At 36.2% G+C, this 27,198-nt stretch overlaps 1 protein-coding gene across 1 annotated transcript in view; it reads left to right on the top strand.

Annotated features, from left to right (window-relative positions):
* The window catches only part of LOC121318317 (metabotropic glutamate receptor 8-like), a 179,464-nt gene that overhangs the window by 139,963 nt on the left and 12,303 nt on the right, over window positions 1–27,198 (top strand). The window contains exons 8-9 of the mRNA XM_041254837.1: window positions 15,440–15,579; window positions 16,919–17,854. Of these exons, the coding sequence (XP_041110771.1) occupies window positions 15,440–15,579; window positions 16,919–17,854 (1,076 nt within the window). The remainder of the gene's footprint in view (window positions 1–15,439; window positions 15,580–16,918; window positions 17,855–27,198) is intronic.

A 27,198-nucleotide genomic window follows, 5' to 3' on the forward strand; every position in this document is an offset into this window, starting at 1 on the left:
ATATATCTCAACTTTATAAGTACCAAAAACAGATTGACCTGTTTTAAGATTAGAATGTACTTGTCTCAGTAAAATTATGATTATTCAATTTTTTCCTTGAATGTGACACATTTTGAGCCATGGACCTCTGTCAATCATACCAAAATCTAGTAAACTAATGCGACGATCTTGAAAGTTGTTGGTCCCATTTGTTATAGGTTTTATTTGGGTTCTATTCTGTATTGTGCCCAAAAGTGACCCTTTTTTCTGGTGTTCCACCATAAATAAAAAACACCTACTTGTTTATACCATTAAAACTCCATCCCAAAGGGTTGTTGTATATATCAGCAACAATAACATTGCACACAAATAACTGATTATAACCACGTTATTATGCTGTACTTTATAACCGATTATTCTGCCTCATTTAAAATGAACATTTGTCATTGTTTAAAACATTCAGTAAGCATTCAAAAAAAAAAACTGTCATATGTGGGATTTAGTTATTAAGCTGGATATTAGAGATAGAGGACAGTTATGTGTAAAATGTATGACTGCTGACAGGTATTGGATGCATTGTCATAAATTTCTTAACTCCTCAGCTTTACAAGTGGTTTTGTATCTGTTTGTCAGGTCTGTGACAGTGATGCATTTGAGATAGGCATGTAAGATTGCACCTGTCTCATAATATTAATTGGACTTCAATTATCAGCTGGTTTTATGAAATAACTATAGCTTGTTACAGATACTTGATGTACATGAAAATACGTGTGGATAAACATATAGGACAATAAATCATCCTGGTTGTCTATATAAAAAATTTTTAAATATATATATATATATATATATTATATATATATCTATATATATATATATATATATATATATATATATATATATATATGTGACCTTTTACAAACAGATATTATTTCGCCGAGCGTTTAAAAAAATATTTTGAATTGGCCGCCATTTTTTTCGCCCAATAAAAACTAAATAACAATACAATGTCAGACTTCCTCCATGTAAATTTAAACTTGTTTGGTGACTCCAATGTCCACACATTGCTGGAGGATTTATACCACAACAGTTCAGTAATGGATTAAAACAACTGAAGCCAATAAAAAAGAGAGAATACTATAAAAGTAACCGCTTGGGCTGTGTCAGTTTTTAATTGTTCAGCACAAATAAAAAAATTTATGGACTGGAAAACTGCATCTAAGACTGAAATAAACACAGTTTTAAGAAGTTTCTTTGCTGAAGTGATAACATCAGCTGGCACACAGTATTCAGTTAGCAGCTACACAAGCTTGCGAGCTGGCCTGAATTGTTTTTTAAATTCTTCCACAGTGGGAACATCTATAAACTTAATTTTAACTTTAAAACATCAAACAGCGTCTTCATTTCTATCCTGAAAAACGTACGTGTGACAACACAAAGACAAGTTACAACATCACCCTGCTGTATCCCAAACAGACTTAAACAAACTTAAGTCATCTAGACACAGGTATTTCCCAACTCGCCAAACAGTGCCACCTATTGCACAATCTGCCCAACTGTATAACCAGCCATTTAATTTATAAAAACTGTACATTCCCTGGTACAGTTAACTTCATGTAAACACAACCCAAGCTGCTTGCATCTCCTAAGTAGAGATCACCCCGAGCCCTATTGGCTCACACATACGAGGGCACATTTACATACACACTGACCAATCCTTCAGATTCTCAGTCTTGTGGAAGCAGCTGACTGCCGGAACTGAACACAAATCACATTGCAGCCAACACAGACCCCACAGACAGCTACACTGTGCACATGACACCCTAGTCAGCAAACCACCACTGCCTAGACACAAAACACGCTTCCAGTTACAGACTCACACAGGGTGACACACAAACGGAGGGGAAGACAGGACAGCACACACACACACACACACACCTGTACAGCAACACACAGAAATACACTATTTACAAGAGAAGTAATAGCCCCGGTCCCTGTGCAAGTTCAATGCAGCACACAAAAAGTCCCACTTGGCGGTATTGTGAGACACAACGCTATATATATATAGTTCTACTAGTTAGATGTTGAGACTCTGTGTACATTTCCTGTATATTTATTATGACATAAATATGGTACTAATATTGTTCTATAATATTATGTTCAACAGCAGGTACGAAGAAGCTAAATCATTTATCAAGGTTTTACTATGTTATAGAAAAAATGGCATGCTATAATAGAAAATGCCATGCTTGGTTTTATTGGGTTGGTAAAGCTAATTGTAAGTCTGGTATTAGCAGAAATCATTTATAATCACATCAAGTTCCTGTCTACAGTACTGAAGCTTTAGCAGGCAGAAATTAGTTTTACAACACTGCAGACTTTCCATCAGTCATCGTGGCTATTGATTGTACACATGTAGTATTAGGCACCACTGGGAGTCAGCATTCCAGACTTGTTACAGTCCCTGTTGTGCATATTGCCTGGTTTGTTGCATATAAAAGTGTTCTGTTTTTGAATAATGAATAACGAATAATACAACCTTCATATTTTAATCTACAATTGTAATCACACACATTCTTGTAAAATTATACAGGAATAGTTACACTGCTGTTTTCTAAGACTAACAAAAATGATTTCCAGGTAAGAAGCTAGTACATTTCAGGTTGCAAATAATGTACAGGAACCTAGGAACCCAGAACTTTTCTTATCCCTTCATTTGAAACAACTTGCATTTCTTGTTAGTCGCACAAACATGATCTTCAAGTAGCAACATCTCAATTGTACTACACAGGTGCACATTTTTTTTAATGAAAATTATGAATCTACAAAATAGAATTCCTCTATGATTTCCTCTTGTAACCTTTAAGTTCTAAGACATATTCCTGTACAGAATACTGAACAACAGGGGCCAGTTGTACTAACAAGATAAAAAAACCAGGATCTGATCCAGGTTCACTGGAAATTGATCTTGAGAAGGCGTTGTACTAAACGGATCATGAGCAAGCTGCATTGATCTGATTTTTTTTTATCCGATTCTGGCGCTGCGCATGCCGTAACTAGGGAAACTGATCAATGACAAGCGAATATTTGTGGTGCAGCGTTTAAAGGTTCTGAATGTCAGAATATCAAGTATATTTAAAACGACATCAATCCCGTCCATACGGGAACCTATTAGAAGCAACTACTACATTTATCATTTAAAAATCCAACGCTTCTTTAAACAGATTGAGTACATTAATATCTGGTTGTTGTTTTTTTAACTTCTAAAACGTTTATAATAAATCTTAATAATAATAATAATAATAATAATAATAATAATAATAATAATAATAATAATAATAATAATAATAATAATAATAACTGCCAGGCAGTTTTATGGCTTCCAATCTCAGTACCAGTTAGAAATTTTGGCAAGCTGTAGCATTACAGCACAAGTGTCAGCAACAGATCAGTTCTAATTCAAAATACTGCATTAGTTCATTATCTCACGATGCTTTATAACTTTAAACACCATAGTAACAATAACACTATCTACACGCTATAAGAAGTTATAAGCTAATTTTACATTTAACCTTAAGGAGAGGTCAAAGGTCACGATCAAGATCATTTTTGAATAGAGGGTATATAGGTTCCTAAATGTGTTGTATAGTAACCATAACCCTATGTGCACTGTAAGGAGTTATAAACTAGTTTTACATTTGACCTTAGAGAGGTCAAAAGCCTCTGGAAAGTTGATTTTTGGATAGAGCATATATGGTTTCTTATATGTGTTCCATAGTAACCATTAAAAATATCTGCATTTTTTAAGGAGTTATAAGCTAATTTTAAATTTGACCAGAGATTTTGAAAGGTTTTTAAAGAAATGTGTCAGGTGACCATATTGGTTTACGCACAAACACCATTTTTGAAAAAGTTAATTGTGTTGACCCAGGGATGATGCTTGTCAACTTTGGAGTTAATCAAATAAACCATTTTTCAACTGCAGCGGTTTTAAATTTAAGAAGAAAATGTAGGTCTGGTGGCCATCTTGTTTTATGAAGGAACACCATTTCGCCATATTTGAATTCCATTATCCCCAGGATGATGCCTAACTCTAACCCTACCAAGTTAAGAGTTAGTCAGATCAATCAGTTCATCAGTTCCCAAGAAGAACATTTTGAAAGGTTTTTTTCCAAAAAATGCGTCAGGTTGCCATCTTGGTTGATGCAGGAGCGCAATTATTTTTTGCATCTGAACTTTTGGACAAATACTGTACATTGTAGAACCCCCTGGTAATCTATATAGAATAATTCTGTTCAACAGAGAACCCCAGGAACTATTTTCTTTTTAAGAGTGAAATGGCACATGCCAAAGCTATATGATTTGTTAAGATTAACATTCTTTTAAAGGTGAGAAATCTTGATCGTATTCCTTTGAGTCGTAAGACTTTAATTTATTCTTCATGGATACATACTATTGGAGTGAGCTTCATTCTCAGAGATACACACATGCTCTTAAATATATTGCAGTTTTAAGAGAATATAAAAATATATAATTCTGAAACCCAGACGTGGCACATTTATTCCAATGGTGTATGAATCTTTTGTGTTGATTTAGGGAGGAAAAGCTTATTTTTTAATCCCTTTTCCTTTTTAAGATTTCTCTTTATACTTAAGCACATGCGTGTCTCTTATAGCATTCTACTCAACACTAGTGTCTATTGACAACTCGTCAGCTTGTCTACTCAGTGCTGCTCTGATGGTTTCACACTACTGTAATTGGAACATTTCCATTTACCTGCCCACTGTCTTTTGCTCCCTGGAGCCCGGAAGAGTAAAATTAGGCATTTCTGTCAGTCTAGGAAAATGTAAAGGAATCTTAGTGCGTTGAGCTAAGCACATGTTCTTGGTATGGTTGGCCGCATCTTGTTCCCAGCTTTGTCACACTTTAGCTATTGCCAATTTAATTTAATCATGCTTCTTTCTTCAATCTGCAAGAGGGTTTATTCAAAACTCATTTCTGTAACCGCTGCCACTAAAACACGGGGCTCTGTTCATTCAGGTTTTTTGTTTGTTTATAAATTAATGTTAGTTAGGGCTGCTGCCTCATGGCTCCAGGGTCCTGGGTTCAATTCCAGCCTCAAGGGTCTATCTGTGTGGAGTTTGCATGTTTTCCCCATGTTCACATGGGTTATCTCCAGGTACTCTGGTTTCCTCCCACAGTCCAAAGACATGCTGGCTAGGTGGATTGGCCTCTCTAAATTGCCCCTTAGCTGCCCTGTGATTGACTGGCATCCCATCCAGTGTGTAGTCCTGCCTTATACCTTATGTCTGCCAGGTTAGGCTCCAGTTCACCAGAACCCTCTATAGTATTAAGCAGTTATGGATAATGTTTGGATGTTCTATACCTTGGTGGTTTCAACATCCTCTATGTGAATATGTGTTAATTAGATTATATTGTGTTACAGTTCAAATGTCAAAAATTAAGCAATAAAATAGTAGAGTTTATGGTTTTGAAACCAGAGATAAATCTACACCAATAAATCATTGAGATTTCATAAACTACTGAGAAGCCTTTATGTATTGTTATTTAAGAATAGATATTTTTAAAAAGTGTAAATGCTCATGAAGGATACCTTTAAATGAAGAAAGTGGTTTATTAACTGATATAAAAGGTAAAAATAAAACAGGAAAATTATAGGGTAATTGGAAACTAAACTAGTATTACATTTAGGAAAACTGGACTGAACATATAAATGTATGATTGTCAACACTAAGTCAATTATACCATTGAAAATGTGATATATCATAAGTAGGTTCATGCTTTCAGAACTGTAAGCAAACAGCTACACTCTCTTTAGGCCATGTTGATTCAGTGTCACTACTAGAATTTAGTGAGCCAACAAAATGAAGGATATTTATTGAAATCAGTGCTGAATCACAAACATTACCTCATGTTGTCCATAGACATCATTCCACAGAGTTTAGCTTTGCCATACATTAAGTAAGTAATTCTCTCTGTTCAACTAAATAAAGACAAACACATTTGTTAGATATTTATTCAATGACAGTCATAAAAAAAATAATTGTAAAACACAAGAAATAAATTCAAACATGATTTTCTGTGTTGGAAAACAATTTCTGGAAAAAAATAAAATAAAATAAAAAGAGGATTTTCTGATTTATTTGGTCATACAATAAATGTCTTAATCACAATTATTATTATTATTATTATTATTATTATTATTATTATTATTATTATTACACACACATATATAGTCAGTGGTTGGAAATGTTAGCCTATGGTTGGTTAAAACCTCAATATAGGAGGTAAAATATTGCCCTAACATCCTTACACCACCAGGCAATAGTCTTCATCTGTCATGTGATTGGTTCATATCACTGTTAGTACCACCCCTTTTCAAAGGAACGGCCTACACCTCCACTCCTAACAACAAGATAAAATGGCTGAATGGAAAAAAAAAACTGCTGAATGGCAATTGTGTGACTTAACAGAAAATGAATTACAAAACATACTGCAAAAGAATTATAAAACTTGCAGCATGAACTTCAAAAACATTTTCTGTTATTTAGTTGTTATTTAGTTATTTAATTATGCTGTATCAGCTATATTTAAACAAAATACTGTAAAACCATAAATATCTGCGACCAAAACATTTGGCGAATCACACTCATAAAACCTATTTTGCTCTAGAAATGTTAGCGACCTTTTGCACTGGTAATAGCATATTACTTCATTATATGTACAAGACTAAGATATTTGTGCCAAAAATGTTTAATTTTTTTTCATACATGAAAAACGCATAATACAAGACTTGCAAATATATATGGCTTTACAGTATATAAAGTATTAATTAATGTATGCATCTCATTTGTTTATTTTATTACTGGTGCTGTTATTATTATTATTATTATTATTATTATTATTATTATTATTATTATTATTATTAATAAAAGTTCTTATTGCCTTCAAGATATGCTGACCCCACATGTCTCTGGTCATTCCCTAGCCTGCTAATCTTCTGACAGTCTCTAAAATTCAGAGCTAGTGCATTTAGTTATAATGCATCCAGTCTTTGGAACTTGCTCCCGATTCATATCAGGTATGCTAGCACAATCAAGTCTTTTAAATCCTGTTAGAAAACAGATTTATTTGGGACTGCTTATTTGTAGCTGGATTATATATTAGACACAGGATTTTTAATATTTCTTTTGTAAAGTGCCCTGGAATTCTTGCATGAAGAGCGCTATATAAGTGAAATGTATATTGTGTTGTCATTATTATTATTATTATTATTATTATTATTATTATTATTATTATTATTATTATTATTATTCAAAAACAACAAAGCATAAAAAAGAAACCTGTTGTCCTATTTCTGGATTAATACTGTTGCCCTACCTTCATAGTTTTATATTTATATATACTGAAATATACAGAAACATTCCAGCATTTGCTGTTATATATTTGAACCAACTACTAACTCATAATGGAATCACTTTATTACTCACCTGTATGCAGTTCAAATTATACTGTATATTTTCTTATCAGTTTCCTTTCAAATATATACACTATGCAGAGAAAAAGTTTGTGAACTCCAATGATAATTATGGAAATTCCATAGTTTTACCATGATAGCCTTCTTCATTTTCTTAAATATCCAATAGGGTTTATATTAACCAATTCCATGTCTTTTTAAACAAAATTATGTATGAATTAGACAAACAATGAGTAGTTAAGATTCAGGGTATGTGAAAAAGTAAGTGAACTCCTAGTTTTATCAGCTCAATTAAGGGGATAATTAAATTCAGGTGTTTAAATAATTAAGTAGATCTCCAGGGGTGAGTTTGGGAGGCCCCACCCTATATAAAGATCAGAAACTTTGTGAATTTGGTCTTCACCATACAGGTGTGTGGAAATACATCATGCCACGATCAAATGAAATCTCTGAGGACCTCAGAAAAACAATTCTTGATGCTCATCAGTCTAGAAAAGGTTATAAAACCATTTCTAAAGATTTGGGGCTCCACCAATCCACTGTCAGACAGATACTACAAGTCTACAAATGGAGAAAGTTTAAGACCACAGTCCTCTACCCAGGAGCGGTCATCCTACCAAAGTCTCTCCAAGAACAAACCAGAAAATCATCAAGGAAGTCACAAAGAACCCCAGAGTAACATCCAAGGATCTGCAGGCCACTCTCGCCTTGGCTAATGTGAGTGTTCATGACTCAACCATCAGAAAAAGACTGAACAAGAATGGTGTTCATGGAAGGATAACCAGGAAGAAACCACTGCTCTCTAAAAAGAACATTGCTGCCCGTTTTGAAGTTCGCCAAAGAGCACTTAGATGAGCCATAAGACTTCTGGAACAATGTCTTTTGGACAGACAAGTCAAAGGTAGAACTTTTTGGCCTCAATGAGAAACGTTGTTTGGCGAAAAACAAACACTGCATTCAAATAGAAGAACCTCATCTCGAGCGTCAAGCATGGCGGTGGGAGTGTGATGGTTAGGGGCTGCTTTGCTGCCTCAGGACCTGACACAACCATGAATTCTGCATTGTACCAGAAGATTCTAGAGGAGAATGTCAGGCCATCCTCCTGTGAGCTGAAGCTGAACCGAAAGTGGGTCATGCAGCAAGACAATGATTCTAAACATACAAGCAGATCTACAAAAGAATGGCTGCAGAAGAAATTCCACGTTTAGAATGGCCTAGTCAAAGTCTGGACCTAAAACCCATCAAATCGTATTCTCTAGGTCCGAAAATAATATATTTGTTTTTCTGTCTTCTGTTTCTGCTCGTGACCTGAGCCCAACAAGGTGGCAGCTGTCAGTTGGTCTGCTCGTTCTGTTCCATCAGGACAATTAATTTCTTCAATTGAATGCCTTCCCTATGTTTTTCAACGGGCGACCAGAGTGGAGATCTGCCGCACAGTGTCGCGTTACCTGGGCAACTCGGGCATTGCATTCATTTGACCTGCCTGACACGGACGATATGATTCTTCTTACATGCAAATCTGCACATTTATTATTACTAATGTATATGCTATATGTGAGCTTTATTTGAGTGAGCTATAGCCTATAGGGCATACGTTGCATACGTTGCATAAATGGCACGCCACTGATAGACTGTCATCATTAATGTACCAAAAACGTTTTTATTCACTGATATGTGAATATATACGTATGCATTTTTTTTTAAAGTACCTGCAATACCTGCGTTCGGTATGGTTCTTTTGTTACATCCCATATCCCTGCCTTACATCAGTTGGGACAGAAAGACCCACTTACTGCAAAGCGGGATTTTTTTTTTGTGTGTGTGTGCATGAGCTTCCTCTATCCCCACCCCTCCCTTAACAGGAAAAGTCAGGACCAGGAAGCAGTCAGCACAGAGCACAAACAAACTAGGTGTGCTGATAAAAGCATGGCGTATTAATACAATCATAAGCTTTAGCAAAAAGTAAATGTTAAGAAATAATACAAGCAAACATGTAGTTAACACACGTTAAAAAAAATGAATCACCAAAGAAATGAGCATGTTAATCGTGGTTAACTGTGATTAATTGGCAGCCCTAATATATATATATATATATATATATATATATATATATATATATATATATATATATATATATATATATATATATATGCGCACTTGTGATGACCTACAAATCTGACCTGCACATGGGCTACAAAATGACATCATTTAACTTCACCAACAAAAGAGCACATCTTCTGCGTTTTTTCTGTTGTAATCATATCTGATTGTTCATTAAATTTAAGATCAAACTAAATCCATTTTTTATTGCTTTCAAATAAAGGAAAGGGATTCAAGGTCAACACGAGACTGCACACCTAAATGTCTGAACCACAATGTGTAACCCAATCACTGTCATCACGGATTTCAATTTTCATTAAGCACAAATAAAATGAGGAACTAGAAGTCAAGTGATTAGCTGAGGGATTTTTTTACTATGGCTCTCCTTGTGGAATTTCAAGTGCCATCATCAAAAAGCTTCACACAGAGTTTACTTCTGCTCCGTAAAGCACCCACGTGATTTAAATCTGTTTTTAATAAGTTTTTTTTTTTTTTTCTAAAGCTTAATCTGAAATGTCACATCACTTAGAGTGTCTGTATAGCAGAGGATAAAAACAGGTTGATCATTTTACGAAGGAGAATTTTTAAGAATCAAAGTTTTAACTGCAAACCCCTGTGTTGGATTAGTGGTTGGCAGATGCTGACATTTCTTTGGTGTATCAGTGTGCTGTAACTACTTATGCACATAATGATTGCTTTAACGCTACCTTAATACATTTCTTCAATCATGAATAAAGTACTCCTTGCACAACGCAGTGTTTTGGTATAATATTGATAAATGTAGTGCAAAGAATGTCATGTTCAATGAAGGGCACCCACATTGTGCATTGAACAGTTATAGAATCCATTTAATGGACATGGTATTCATCCTGAATGAAAGTTACTGGTCTGTAATGTATTATTCTTCATTGCCTGTATACATTTCCTCTTTTATATGCAGCTGTAAAGCTGTTTGTTCAAATAAAATTTTTTTTTTTTTTTTCTGATGCAAATAAAAAGTTTTCAGTACCACTCTTTAAATCCACAGAGATCTCAAAGCCAGAATCAATAACACTAGATCAATGGAAAAAAAAAAAAGATTTTCAAGGCTAGGTTCTCTAACTTAATTCATGTTGTCTGAACTCAATTTAATGATATATTAACTTGTGAGGTCTTCAGTTGTTATTGACAATTTTGTAATATATTATGTATTGCAGCACTCATTGAACATGTCTCATTTGTCTGCATTTAGTAATTCAAGCCAAGGAGCTTTATCAGCATGGAGCAAGCGTGTAATGCTATGTAGCCCACTTGGGAGATGCAGTAGGAATTTCTGGCAAATAATTCATATGTGTAACATTTAAAAAAAAAAAAAAAAAAAAAACATTTCAGTGCAGTTTCCAGTTAACAAGTCAAGTCAGGCTTATCAAATACAGTATACAGTAAATGAAAACCTGGCAATTGACTTTGTTTTAGAGTAACTTGCTGTGTAAGTCAGGTTTACCAACATGTAGTTCTCATATGACTAGGAGTTTTGTGTCTGGTTATCCAGAGTAGCATGTTCTTAACTACTAAAAAAAAAAAAAAAAAAAAAAAAAAAAAAAACAAACAAAAACACTATACTCACAATAATACATTATGGTACTTTTGGAAATGTAATACATAATTTAATAGATACATACATATACCATGCAATTTTGCATTCTCTTATTACATAGCAGTAGGATCATTACTTAAAGTCCTAACAATAGCAGCACAGATTACCCACTGTCAATTATAGTACAGCAGAAAAAAAGAAAAAAAATGTTTTACACAATTCATAAGAAATTCTCAGCAAATTCAGCATATGCCCTGGACATTGTTGAGTACCCACACATGTAAAGTGTAGATCACAAGAATGTGTAGAACTGGAACAGGCTCACCAAGAGAAAGAACTTGGTGTTGAAATAGCATCACTGTCAGCAACCAGTCGAGGAAGCTATGAAAAAGGCAAAAATAATGTTTTTGGGTATATAACCCAAAGTGTAGAGTACAAATCCAAGGAGGTTATGGAGAGGTTGTGTAATGCACTGGTGAGACCTCACCTAGAGTACTATGTCCAGTTCTGGTCAACACAGTACCAAATGAACATTGTGCCCTTGGAGAAAGTCCAATGAAGAGCAACCAGACTAATCCCAGGGCTTATAATGAGCTATGAAGATTTCCCTGAAAGAGCTGAATGTAATTAGACTAGAACAAAGAAGAATGGGGTGGGATTCTCTACTAAGTGCAGTACAAAAACCAGGACCAGAGGACAGTTGGAAATTAAGTGGAGTTAGACTTAGGACAGAGGGAAGATACTTCTTCACTCAGAGAGTGGTGAGGGTATGGAATGAGATACGAGTCATGTTGTTGAGGCGGGAGTTCATCCCCCGACAGTTGGTCCTGGCGAAAATTAGTCCCGCCAACAGATGTCTTTATTGAATCAATAACATAAGTAATTTTTTTACATTTTATGAAAATCACTAGAAAACCTTTCTTTACACATTAAGCTGACTAAATCAAACTCAATAGTTCCAGCTGACTTTCTGTACAAATGGAAAAAAATGACTTACGTTATTGATTCATTAAAGAATTATTATTGTTGTTATTATTGTTCATTGTACATTCAGTTAGAAAAACGCAATTGCTCTTGTGCAACTGTATGTGTGCAAATTGTACTGATTTCACTGTATAATAAAATGTATAAATTCTTATTAGATTATTTGCATTATTATTAGTAGTAGCCGTAGTAGTATTGGTTCTATACGTTTACATTAGTATAAACTACAGTACAACATTTTATTGCCTTGTTGCTTGTATTTGTTATGTGACAAATATAAGAGAAAAATGTATTCATCTAAATATAGCACATGAAATCTATCTTGTTAAAGAGATTAAGAGTAAATAGAAATTTTACCATAACCTAAATTGCAAACTCAGTCTCATACCCATTGAATTTCCAAAAATGTAACTGATGAACCAGCTTTCTGCTGATTCCCATTTATTGATTGTGGTTGAATGCACTGTATTGTTTAAACATGTATACCATGGGATGAAGCTAAAAGTGTAGCGTTAAATCCAAGGAGGTCATGTGATGACATCCAACAACCTCTAATTCCAACACTAAAATGGACAGACTGTCCAGACTGCATTGACCTGAACAGTAGGTTCCTATTATTAAAATTACTGGTTTAAGGTCAATATAACCCAACAATTTGTCTATTGTTTGCAAAAGGAAGCAATGCAATTTGTTTTTTTATCGGCATACATTTATTGTTTATAGTGTGAGCATTACCAAAAAATGTGTATTTTCACAAGGTGCAATTTTTAGATCTATTCAAGTGTTTTTCATGGCATGCCTAGATTCTTGTAGCAAGGCTACATACTCCTATCTCTTCCATCATTAGTTAAGCTGCTGATGAAATACAGTGCCTGCCTACTTAAAAAATGTCATGAAGTTTGTTCTCCCCTCCTTGTCCCCTCTATCAGGGGTGGGGGGTTGATGTTCCATCACCCAGCCTTGGTTGACTTCTGACACCATCAGTGTCTCACCTCATTTGAGGGCAGCTTCCCGTGGCCTGGAAAGAGAGTACGGTGTCCACTTTAGGTCATCCTCAGACCTCACCACTCCTCGAGTCAATTCTCACCCCTCCTTGACAATCCTCACCCATCCTCGACTCAATCCTCACCCCTCCTTAACTCAATCCTCACCCCTTCTCCACAATCCTCACCTCTCCTCGACTCAATCCTCAGCTATCCTCGACTCAATCCTCACCCCTCCTTAACTCAATCCTCACCCCTTCTCCACAATCCTCACCTCTCCTCGACTCAATCCTCAGCTATCCTCGACTCAATCCTCACCCCTCCTCAACTCAATCCTCACCCCTCCTCGACAATTCTCAACCATCCTCGACTCAATCCTCACCCCTCCTCCACAATCCTCACCCCTCCTCGACTCAATCCTCACAACCCCTCGACAATCCTCACTCCTCCTCGACTCAATCCTCACCCCTCTTCAACAATCCTCAACCATTCTCGACTCAATCCTCACCCCTCCTCGACAATCCTCACCCCTCCTCGACAATCCTCAACCGTCCTTGACTCAATCCTCACCCCTCCTCGACAATCCTCACCCCTCCTCGACAATCCTCACCCCTCCTCGACTCAATCGCCAGACTGCTTCAAGCCATACTATCCCCTCCCCTTTTTTACGGTTACACTGGAGTAGCTGGACAGAAATTTAACAGTACAGTTTTACTTGCTAGAGAGACCAGTGAGCACTACGATTTTTTAAAAATAAAAAAATAAAAATACACACTAAATAGGCCTATATCAATATAGGTACACAAACGTACATTAATAGGACACCGTGAGTTGTACAGTTAAATGTGTTATGTGTTAATTTGAAATACGTTAAAGAAATTACGTAATAAATGTCTTCACATTTTTTTAATTACTTTTAATATAGGTTGCTTGTGTTTTGCAATGTTGAGAATCAGATGATGGAAAAACACAACCATATCCTTTAAATGAAAATATATACCAATAAGTAACATGCATACTTTCCGTTTTATGTATTGCTTTATTTTTATTTTTAAAGTCGTTTATGAGTTAATGTAAATATTCATGAAAATAATGTATTATTAAGTAAGCTAAAGATAATTGAAGATCTGAAGCAATTGATTACTGAATTGATAGTAGCTAGCGACCTATAAAGTAATGTAATAAAATACAATAAAAACATTAGATTTGGTTGTAATTATGTAATTAAATATATATTGACCTCTTAAAAGGTAAAGTGTATTCGATTTGTTTAAATTATGGAAATCTTTCACTATTACCGTACTTCAGATCACCTAATCCTGAAACGTAATATGTAATTACTAATTATTTTAATATTGCAAAACAGAAGTAACTTATATTAAAAGTAATTAAAAACATGTGAAAGCATATTGTAACAAAAATATTAATGATCCTTCAGTCAATTTCAGGTGCAAACTCAATCTTTTTTTATTACAATAATAAATGATCAAAGACAATTTATCAAGGTTAACTAACAATTTAACAGGTAGCTGTGGGCCACAACCTACACCGCAAAAACAAAACAATAACAAAAATAAATCTCAGGGTGGAACTGAAAAGAAATCTCATGGTAGAACTATTCTGTTTACTCGTTTCTTTCTCCGCTTCCAACAACAGCAAAATCTCCCCCTGTCACTGGTGTGCAGCACCAGCCAGTCCCAGCTCAACCAACGCCAGGACCAATCACCAGCAGTTCCTGCGGTCCGTGCCCGTCGCCCATAGACAGCCCCTCCCACCCCAAGAGCTCCTGTTACAATATATTATGTAGTTTCTTTAACATACTTTCAAATTAACGCATAACACATTTAACTGCACTAACTCACGATGTCCTATTAACGTACATTTGTGTACCTATATCAATATAGGCCCATTTAATTTGTGTATTTGTATTTTTTAAAAATTGTAGTGCTCATTGGTCTCTCTAGCAAGTAAAACTGTCCAGCTATTCCACTATAACTGTTAAAAGGGGGGGGGGGGGATAGTATGGCTTGAAGCGGTCTGACGATTGAGTCGAGGAGGTGTGAGGATTGAGTGGAGGAGGGATGAGGATTGAGTCGAAGAGGGGTGAGGATTGACTCAATGAGGGTGACAAATGACTCGAGGAGGGGTGAGGTCTGACGATGTCCTAAAATGAAAACGGTAGGAGAGATCCTGAACCAGAACTGTCTAAATCACTCCCCCACTCCAAACTGTCAGTCATTAACACATTGTCCACACTACCAACGTGAGTGTTGCCTTGCCCTTTGAACCAATCTGTTTTTTTTTTTTTTTTGTAATCAACAGGAAGTGCAGGAACCCCTGTCGTTTTCAATGAGAATGGAGATGCTCCTGGACGCTATGACATTTTCCAGTATCAAATCATCAATAGGTCTAAGGCAGAATACAAGGTTATTGGACACTGGGCTGATCAACTTTACTTAAATGTGAGAATTTGTTTTTACAATATTGCATAATAAATCACCTTAAAAGTTTAAATAAATTACTTTTATCCAGCTGTCAAGTAAGCGTATTCTTAAGTCTTTTTTAATTTTTTTATTTTAAAGCTGTCGTGTCCCACAATGCTCAGTTTAAAACTAAAATATGGTTCTGGGTCCATTACAAAAGGTACCAGTAGTTTTAATAGCAGTCACACAAGTTTTCCCCCCCAAAGCTTTCTAACAGCCATCCTTCTGCTTCCACTGTACCTTCAGTAGCAGGGGGTATAAATACCATGTGCTTACACAAATATAAATGCGGGGGGGGGGGGGGGGGGGGGGGGGGGGGGAGTATTATTATTTTGTATACTGACAATATTTAACAAGTAAAATGTATACTGTAAATATAATAATATTATTTTCAACACAGACTTGAGCATTTTTTATAATATTAATAATTACTTATAAAACTAAACGTAAGTATTCCAATAAATGTCAGATATCAGAGACTTGTGACAAATGTCTAATTATTTGGGTAATTCAATAATATCAATGCCTAAAGATGTCTCTTAACAAATAGAAAATAAAACATCCTTTTAAGATTGGGTTTGCAAATATTTCTGCTCACATAACAATAGTTTGTACTTTCAAGCATGGGAATACAAATTAACATTTGAAATGTGCTGAAAACAAAAAAAAAAAAGTTAGAAGCAAGATCAACAAAACCAAAAACCAAAAAACCTGTTTACTAAAAGTGAAATGTTCTAAATGACCCCAAGCCCATATGAAATTATAGACTTCAGAGCAGCTTCCAGACAATCAATAAGCACAGCAGAATCAGCATGGCAATGCAGCTGTATACTCTTGACAATATTTCCATGAATTCAAATGGTCTGTACTAATGCAAACATTATTTTATATATTTTGCTTTATTTTGTATTGCTTTATTCATTGTCAGCCTCACTAGATTCTCCAGTGTTAGTTAACAGGAGATAATGTCATTTAGCATGTAGAGTGCCTAAATAATGTATTACTACCACTACTTCTGTAATTTAGCACAACCTGCATACAAGGAAATAAACCCTTTCCTTAATAATAGTTATGGAAGGCTACACACACAGTATTGTGCATCAAATATGATTGAGAAGCAGAGGATGATGTTGCCTAAATAAAATAGACATTTAAATATACAAAATCATCTGGCAATTCTAATTATTTTGTGTGTTTCCCATAATTAAAGTAACACTGAATATCCTTATAATATATTCTGAGCTATATAAGACTACATAAAATGTGTTTAGATAATGGAGTGATAGCTGTAACTAATTATTTGTTATTGTTGCTACAGCGAAATGATATGCAGTGGACTAGAGGGGATCCCTCTGTTCCAGTCTCTGTTTGCAGTTTTCCTTGTAAGCCTGGTGAAAGAAAGAAGACTGTAAAGGGAGTACCATGCTGCTGGCACTGCGAGCGCTGTGAAGGCTACCATTACCAGGCGAATGAGTTCACCTGCGAATTGTGTCCCTATGAAGAGAGGCCCAATGAGAACCACACAGGCTGCCAACCAATTCCCATAATCAAGCTGGAATGGCATTCCCCTTGGGCAATTGTGCCCGTCTTCCTTTCCATGCTGGGGATAATTGCCACTACCTTTGCTATTGTGACCTTTGTGCGTTACAACGACACACCCATTGTAAGGGCTTCAGGCAGGGAACTGAGCTATGTGCTGTTGACTGGGATATTCCTCTGTTATGCAATCACTTTTCTCATGATTGCGACCCCTGACACTGGTGTATGTTCTCTCCGGCGTATCTTCTTAGGACTCGGCATGTGCTTCAGCTATGCTGCCTTGCTGACCAAAACCAACAGGATCCATCGCATCTTTGAGCAAGGGAAGAAATCTGTCAGTGCCCCCAGGTTTATCAGCCCCGCCTCCCAGCTCGTCATTACATTCGCCCTCATCTCCTTTCAGCTGCTGGGTGTCTTCATCTGGTTCGCAGTGGACCCTCCCCATATCCTAGTGGACTTTGGGGAGCAGAGAACACCAGATCCTAAGAACGCCAGAGGGGTCCTCAAATGTGACATTTCAGACCTTTCCCTCATATGTTCTCTTGGATACAGTATTCTTTTGATGGTCACATGCACTGTTTATGCCATTAAAACAAGAGGCGTGCCAGAGACCTTCAATGAAGCCAAACCTATTGGATTTACTATGTACACAACATGCATCATTTGGTTAGCTTTCATACCAATATTCTTTGGTACAGCACAGTCAGCAGAAAGGGTAAGTAGCTTTAAAGTAATTTTTAAATTAGCCTCTGCTCATATGGTTAGAAATTACGGTTGATAGAATAAACAAACAAAAAAAAAAGGGGGAAACAAATTAACATACTGCCATGAATGCAGTACACTTGATATTACACTTTACAATTTGTTGTTAAAACTAACTTGTTTTTAGTTTAATACTGTGCAAAAGTGCGGGTTTAGTTAACAAAAGTTTTGACAAAATCAAATTCTTCTGTGTTAAAACTGTAATTTGACTGGGTAAAATGTAGCTGGTGTTGGTTTGGATGTCGCAGTGTTAAGATCAGGAAAACATTTTTTTCTGCAGTACTTATAGTTTCCTTTGCGTAAGGCACATTGTAAGAATCCCCATCTCTAGGCTATCTAACCAGAGAAGTCAGATAGAACATCTTGTTCCAATTTTCTGACTTTTAATAGACTATCTGAAAAATCTATAAATAGCTTGTAATATATAATAGACTTGTAATATCCATAAACATTCAAAACAGCAATTAGTGTGCAGCAGCACAATATAAAATATATACAGTCTGCAAGAGACACCGGAATAACTCTTCCACTTTATTCATGACCTCATTAGTGGTGACTGTCCTGGAAGAACTTAACTCATGACTAAGTATCTTAATATTATATATAGTTATGATAGCAGGTATCTTAATATTATATATAGTTATGTTAGCAGGTATCTTAATATTATATATAGTTATGTTAGCAGGTATGTTTTGATTCACTATGGCAGTTTTAGTTTTTGTACAGTACATATACTTAATAAAAAGACAGGAATCGATTTATTGTAGTTCAAGCACTTAACAGAGTCTAGCTCATTATGTTTTCTCATCACACAGAATCACAAGCGCATAGCCGAATACCTCTTCTTCAAAGGATACAGTGATACAAAAAAGCTGTTTATCAGCTGAAGCAATTTCTTTTAAACATTATTTTTTTGTTGTGAAACCAGTGGTGTAATAAACCATAAAATACAGTTTTCTGTAGAAAGTAACTTTTAATTTTATCATGATTACAAAGTAATTTATTCAACATAAAACATGTTATGAATGTGATCAGTCTTTAGACCACAATTACAGTCAGTTGTCATATTCCTATATCGCTGTCAAATCATATTCCATTTTTCTGTAAATAAACAAAGAAACGTTTCCTATGCCAATTACTCCCTTATTCCGTATATACTGGAGGCATGCTGAGGCATTACCACACAACACAAAACCAACCTGTGTACAGAAACATTACTGTATATCGATCGGCCTCCAAGGCTGGGAAGCAAGTGTTAGTTCTGCCTAGGGGAAAATGAAGAGAAGGACAGAGGATACATTTGAAAAGACTAGAAGTCGCCCCGACTAACAAGGAACGCCTATGCTTTGGGAGATTGGCGCAGCCAGACCTCCGAGACAGAGCCAAGCGGGGAGACAGGAATTCTAAAAGAGAGAAGGAAATTAACATGCAAAGGGGGCAGAGTGAAACACTGGGATATGATGAAAGCATACATACAGTAAAGAATATAGGGTTTCAGAGATGATACCAAACTGAATGGGCTCCAAGCCAGAGAGCATGTATGGTGGCCCCAAGGGGAACAATTGATAGAAAATGGAGATTTGAGAAAAGTGCAGGGTTGCCCCCCTGGCTCAGGAAGAACCATCCTTTCGGAGGTGAGACTAAACTGATCAGCCTCCAAGGCTGGGAAGCATGTATGCTGCCCCCAGGGGGAACCTGGAAGGATAGGGAGATTTTTAAGATTTGGCTGGGGATCCCCTCTTGCTCTCGAAGAACCTTCCTCTCGGAGGTTGAGGCTGGGTCTAAGGAATATATATATATATATATATATATATATATATATATATATATATATATATATATATATATATATACACACACACAGTGGTTTGCAGAAGTATTCACCCCCCTAACAATAATGTCACATTTTGTTGAATTACAAATAAATTATGTACAGTTTTTCAAACAAACTGTTATATGAGGAGGAGGTTAAATGACAGCAAAACTTGCAAAGAAAATGTACAGAATGAAATTTACTGGGTCCTCTCCATGTCCATTTCCTGGTGGGTTTCTTCTGGAAGAAGGTGTTCATGATGAATAAGTTCTTGTTCTCTGCAAATTTAACTAGTCGTCACCCCTCTCGTTGCTGTTGCCATGGCCAAATTTGCTGAATGAATGCTCATCTCTCTTGTGGGCAATGAATCCAACGTCTCCTGTTTGTCCATCTTTAATGCCTCGGTAGAAGAGAAGATGTCCACTTTTGAGTTCTAGTAGTCCTTTGTCTTTTCGCTGTACTTAGCTTAGTCCTATGATGTCCCACTTGGTTCTTCTTCCAACTCTAGAAGTCTTGCTTCACCTGAAAGAGATCTGCAGTTGTACATGGCCAGGGTCAGTGTTCTGTGGCAGCCTAAATCGTAAACCGATGATTCTTAGACCATCTGCCTTCATACCTAACTGGCCGCTGCTTTGGTCGGCAGCAATCCAACCTCTGGGGAATGAGGGCCATATTTTTGTCTGTGCTTTCATGGATAACTCACCATGCTGGCTAGACAGGCTGGTGAGTGCCCCTTCCACTTTGACCAAGTATGTTACTCAAGCTTTCACAGCATGGTTGAACCTGCCAGAGTCAGGGGATCCCGCTGTACTTCGTCTTGAGAACCCGTTGTCACCCTCCTGCCACTTTGAGGTAGTGGAAGTTGGACTATAGGAGGGAATTATATATTATATTATGTATTTACAGTATAATCGTAAATCTCAAAAAACTACTCACTTCTAAATATTTTGTAGTCATTTTTGTATTACTTTAGTATAAATACATGTTAATTTGGATTCATATGTTTTTTTTTTCTGACTTTATGTGAACGAAAAGACACACATTTGCCCGTTTTCCCATTGGAAATAGTGATATTTTGAAATATCACTGTCCTGGTCACAAAAGCAAAGTTTGTGGGGAATAATAGCCATTTTCTATACTTTTGAGGCATAAGCAATTAGGAAATAACACTTACTACCCAGGAACAAAAATTGTGTTACATAGTGATATCGAACAGAACAAAATTTCAATGTACCATTTGTAATTCAGTAATATGAAAGAATTGGTCAGGGGTCTGAATACTTTCACAAGGCACTGTGTGTGTGTGTGTGTGTGTGTGTGTGTGTGTGTGTGTGTATATATATATATATATATATATATATATATATATATATATATATATATATATATATATATATATATATATATATATATATATATATTTATGTAATTATAACATTGTATTCAAATTTGTATTTATAAGGTTTATAAATGTCTCAATTGATCTCACAGGATTTCAACTTCCCAAAACTTATTATAGGTAGCACACTGTTACAAGCTTTATATTTAACAACATATTTATTACGAGAGGAGAAACAGTAAAATGACAACACCTTGTCAGAGACGCAGAAAAGGTTAAGTATCAAAGTCTCCTCTAAAACTTCTGGCACACTTAAAAAGCTGCTTGATTTTTCCTATAAAGAATCCAAGTAGGCCAAAACAAATATGTAGGACTAATTTTATATCTACTAAAGATATAATATATATAATATATATATATATATATATATATATATATATATATATATATATATATATATATATATATATACACACAGCTCTGGAAAAAATTAAGAGACCACTGCAAAATTATCAGTTTCTCTGGTTTTACTATTTATAGGTATGTGTTTGGGTAAAATGAACATTTTTGTTTTATTCTATAAACTACTGACAACATTTCTCCCAAATTCCAAATAAAAATATTGTCATTTAGAGCATTTATTTGCAGAAAATGACAACTGGTCAAAATTACAAAAAAGATGCAGTGTTGTCAGACCTCGAATAATGCAAAGAAAATAAGTTCAGATTCATTTTCAAACAACAAAATACTAATGTTTTAACTTAGTAAGAGTTCAGAAATCAATATTTGGTGGAATAATCCTGATTTTCAAGCCCAGCTTTCATGCGTCTTGGCATGTTCTCCACCAGTCTTTCACATTGATGTTGGATGACTTTATGCCACTTCTGGCACAAAAATTCAAGCAGCTCGGCTTTGTTTGATGGCTTGTGACCATCCATCTTCCTCTTGATCACATTCCAGAGGTTTTCAATGGGGTTCAGGTCTGGAGATTGGGCTGGTCATGACAATGTCTTGATCTGGTAGTCCTCCATCCACACCTTGATTGACCTGGTTGTGTGGCATGGAGCATTGTCCTGCTGGAAAAACCAATCCTCAGAGTTGGGGAACATTGTCAGAGCAGAAGGAAGCAAGTTTTCTTACTATATATAGTAAACTGGCTGTCACTTGCGGTCATGTTTGCCCCTATGACTGACACCCAGGACACAGACATTTTTTTTTTTTAAGCACTTATGTGCTAGTTTTTTAATACACACAAATAAACAAAAACAGAAATCAACACCTAGCTCCTTCGGTGTAGGGGATAATTAACAATAAAATAAATTAAACAATTAAACAAAACCTTGTTGCTGCTGCTGAGCAGCAAGCACCTCTCACTGTAAAAAGCAATGTGTCCAACAGGTGCAACAGCCTTTATTTTTTGCACAGCACCAGAATACTTTATTGTCATTGCTGCAGCTCCAACAGTGCAGACCCCGATGCAATTCGTCCAGACCCCAATGCAATTAGACTTCTAGTGAAGTGTGGCAAAGTGGTTGGTAAAGGGAACAGGTGTAGCGGTGATGCGATGGAGGAGTGATGGGCAGACAACAGTGATTCAGTGAACAAGTGTTTATTTGTGCTGTTTCCAGGTCTGGCGACCGTCAAATAATAAATCCCCGGCCGTACACAACAATGTGTAAAGCGCGGGGATGGCGAACATAGTACAGTCTCACACACAAACAAAGGCACGGTCACGAGTCCTGGGTGATATTCAAACGTGCAGGTGCTCTGTGCAGTGGTGCTCTGGATAGTGCTTTACGTGGCGACAGCTCCGGAGGTGTGCGTTAACTGTCTAGTGGTGCGAAAAAGACAGACAATTATAAACAAACAAAGACAACACACAACACGTAATACACTCTGAGAGCTCCTCTCTCAGTCCTTCTCTTCTCACGTTACCCAAACGAAGGAAAAGATCAGCGTTACCCTGGCCTCTATATGTAATCCTGCATGATATCTAGGTAAACGGTTGCAGCTGCCTTATTACTTGCAGCTGCCTCTCGTTTACCTTTCAAATCAATACGGTCTTACAACAGAGTCTCGCTTCGTTCCAGTCTGACCCACTTCCCTGACCCGGAAACGAACTGTCAGACCAGCCCTTCCAGATACTTCTCCTCTCGTTCTTTAGCGCCCTCACAGGTCGGGAGGAAGATTCATCACCAGAACTCATCTTTCCGTCACATGAAGTCATAAAATCATCTAACAGTTTCAAAATATCATCTGACATTGTTGTCTTGAGCTCCTTGCAAAACAAAAACTCTTCATTTATTCCCCTATTCAACACATACCGAACATAGGAAAGTAAACATTTCCTTTACAATTTCAATGGCACACGGCATTATAACAACACCTCAGCAATCGTATGAGATTTTTTTGCTTTAGCAATTTTCTGAGCCACTATGTACAATGACACTACAAGCTTTTTTATCCACGGTAGTTGTGGATTTCATTACGGTTTTAGTAACAAGCAGTTCCTTAGCCTTTGGCTCAAACGTTCAATGTTGCTTGTTTTTATATATTTCATGCTTGGTAATTAAATGTATTTGTAATTTGGAGGGTTTCAAGCATTCATTCGACAGTACTTGTACACAAATTACACACTGCGGTTGAGATATACCTCCACTTCCAGTACAAAGAAAACCAAAATTCAAGTAGCTGTCTTCGTATTTCCTTCATTTTGCAGGGTTAATAATGGCATTGTTTTTTTTACTCACAACACCACCTCCACGCTGTTCTTCAGCTCTTACAATTGAACTTGTTGAATGAAGTTCTGTATCACCATTCTGTGGGTTTTGTTGTTTTGTTGCTGATGGTTGAATTAAGAATGTATCCATGTCTGGTATTTATTGTGTCTGTTTCCAATGATTTTTCCTCTGCTTTGTAATCTGTCGTGCTCCCGCTGAAATAGCTCTATTACACCATGTGTAACCAGAGAAAGTGTTACATAACCTGAGAACGCATTCATTCCTGTGCATGCTTATGACATGCTGAAGTGAACAGGTTTCAGTGTATCATAAACATGTAGGAAAAATAACACATTTGGTGGTTTATTTTTGGAGGATGCTTTGAAACCTCCTCAAGGCCCCCTAGGTGAGAACCCCCATTTCATAGATGACAGATATTTAATGGAATAGAGAAGTAGGAAATGTGTTCACATATTTTGGATTTTAACCCCTCTTGTATTTGTTGGACAGACAATACACAAGATTAGGATGTGCCTGCCAACTTTAAATATAGAGACAATGGATCACATATTCAAAGGTTTTGAAAATCTTTGCAACTTTTATGCAACTCTACTTGCATTGTGAATGTCTTCCATATATTGGCATGTCTGTGAAATTCAAAAGATTTGCAGGGAAAGTACTAATATCGCAAGGCTGCGGAAATGAATACATTTAAATGTATCAAAACAGGAAATTAAATTGCGACTACATGCAGACGAGACAGTGGCTCAGATTGTTACAAAGCATAGAAAGCCCATCATTACTGAAGAGCAGATAATAATAGCTGACAAAAAGTGAAGAAACCAACTAAACATATTAAAAACTGTACCACATGATTAATCCGTCACAAGAGACTACTAAAATAATTATCATTATATGAGTTTTTTAATACATTAAAATGGTGCCAGCCCAAGACAAAGCTGTCTGGACAGGGCACTAAATCTATGAGAAATGACTAATTATGCCACACAATTAAAAAAGTATAAACTTATATAATGATACTTCCTTTTATTATATTGAGGCTGAATAATTATGTGGCATAGTGTTCAAGATGTTTCACACAGTTTTAGAGCCCTGTCCAGGCAGATTTGTCTTCATCCAGCTTTCACCCACTCCCCAGATAACATAAATGATGTTGTAGACTGTAGAAATTAGAAATTTGAGTTGAAGAAAAAATGTAAAATCTGCCAAATCCCTGGTGGAGGATCTGTCCCATAACCGATCAGCTAAACCATCAGTGCCACCAGCATCTGTTTTTATACCAGTATCTAAACTGAAATGCTGTACACTTACCTGGGACATCAATATCCTCTGTTGGCACTGTTGGAGGTGCTGGCATCTCAGAAGGAATGTGTTGAGACACAGGTATTTCTTTTTTGAGACATATTTAATCATGAATTAAAAAAAAAAAAAACATATAAAAATTACATTTAGCGACAGTGTCTATTTGTGTTTTTTTTTTTTTCCAGTTCTCGCACTGCTTTGAACAACTAGAACTAAAGTTAATTAAAACAAAGCTTAGTGAGCCCTAAACTCCCTCTTGCATGCATGCCAACAGTCCCTATGTGGTCGAGGCAGTCACGATCTCCCTGCAAAAACATGTGGGAATGTGGCTGGGTGATCAGGGGTTTGTTTGTTTGGAATTAGAGGAGAATCGATGTTGGTATTAGTTGGTGAAGGTATGTGTGCTGAGCTGTTTATTAAAATAATTATCGCTGGTGTGTAGGGGAAGTTCTGTAGCCGTGTTCTTTTTGTGAAAGCGGCTCGAACCTATATATATATATATATATATATATATATATATAATATATGTATATAATACTATATATATATATAGAGAGAGAGAGAGAGAGAGAGAGAGAGAGAGAGTCTCTAAGTCTCTCCCTCTGCCAATAGCATCTTGGGCCGTGTCGCTACCCTGTCCCAAGGGGATAACCTCCTTAGGGGATGAGGGAGCGTTTCATTCTCTGCTGAATTGTTGACCTCTCTAACTCTTTTTAAATGGTGGGAAGAATAACTGAAAACAGTTGTTTGAGAAATTGGAGTAAACAGTTTTTTCTCAAAGCCTAAAACAGTGCATTAATCTGTTCTTGCTAGAAGCCAACAGACTACTCTTTGCACAAAAAAAAGTTCAGCAAGCCTTCCTTTCAATACTAGAGACAATCAATCAGCTGTCTTCGAGGACCTATGGAAAATGTTCCACAAACATGAAACAGACTTTCCACAAACATGGTGATACTTTCCTTAACCACTGTTCCAATCATTGTTGAGTTGCTTATTGAAACTCTACGCAATGCCACAAAAAAAAAAATATGGTAGTGTAGCTTCCATTGTGTAATATTTGTCAGTCATGTTAAATTCACAGTAATGTCAAGGGAGATTTTTGTGAGCACATTTCTTCCTGTATTGTTTAAAGTGACAGTTTAATACTCAGAAAGCAAGATTTGTCTTGTCAGAGTACCCAGCAGTAATGCTTTTATTTTAGATCACTTTTTTAAAACTTGTCAGCAGCTAAAAAAGGTTGCTGTTCGCTTACACAACAACTATGTTCTCAGATTCTCTCTTTATTAAAGCATCACATCTCCATTTTTCCTCCAATCTTTTTTCAACCAATAAATTCCTTGTAAATATCTAGGTCAAGCACTGCCAATGTACCACAAACCTTGCTCTGACACAACACTGGTAAAACCTGCAACAGATTACTTTTACTTAAAGAATCAAACAGAAAATCAATTACCATAATCACGTTTCGACCATCTTCAATAAATACATTATTTTGACTTAATTATTTGAACACATTCTAATCCCAATATGGTGAACATAGGTGGAATTTTTTAATCTGTCATAGTTTACATTTTAGGAGTATTGTTAAATGTGCTTACAGACCACATATTTCTCTTTAAACTCATTTACCTGGTCAACCCCATATGTGCTTGTTTAATAAGTACTGGGGAGATTTTCAACAATCAGCATTATTGTATCGAAGTCGTGGTCAAATAACGACAGTTTTAGTAGCAAGTGATTTTCAAACGGAATTTGTTAATAAAATCAATCCAATAATGCTTTGAAATTGAGTCGATGAGGTCATTAATGAACGAAATTCTCAGTAAAAATCTAAATAGTAAGGTTCAAACAAAAGTCTTGCTAATGTCCGTTGCTTCTTCCTCGTCACCTTCGTCAAGTGCATCGAGCATTTATTGGTCGCCCATCAATCTTCGACGCATATGTTGTGCAGGATACAACATGCTACGATGATCCTAGCCACAGTTTGACAGTCGTATTGAAGCACACCCTTTGATTTGAGGAGGCACTGAAACCTCATTTTTTGAAAACCAAAAGGTCCGCTTGGTCACATTCCTAGTGAACCTGTGTGCCCTTTTGTATGC

This window comes from Polyodon spathula, chromosome 7, assembly GCF_017654505.1.
Source record: "Polyodon spathula isolate WHYD16114869_AA chromosome 7, ASM1765450v1, whole genome shotgun sequence".
Classification (NCBI taxonomy): Eukaryota; Metazoa; Chordata; class Actinopteri; order Acipenseriformes; family Polyodontidae; genus Polyodon; species Polyodon spathula.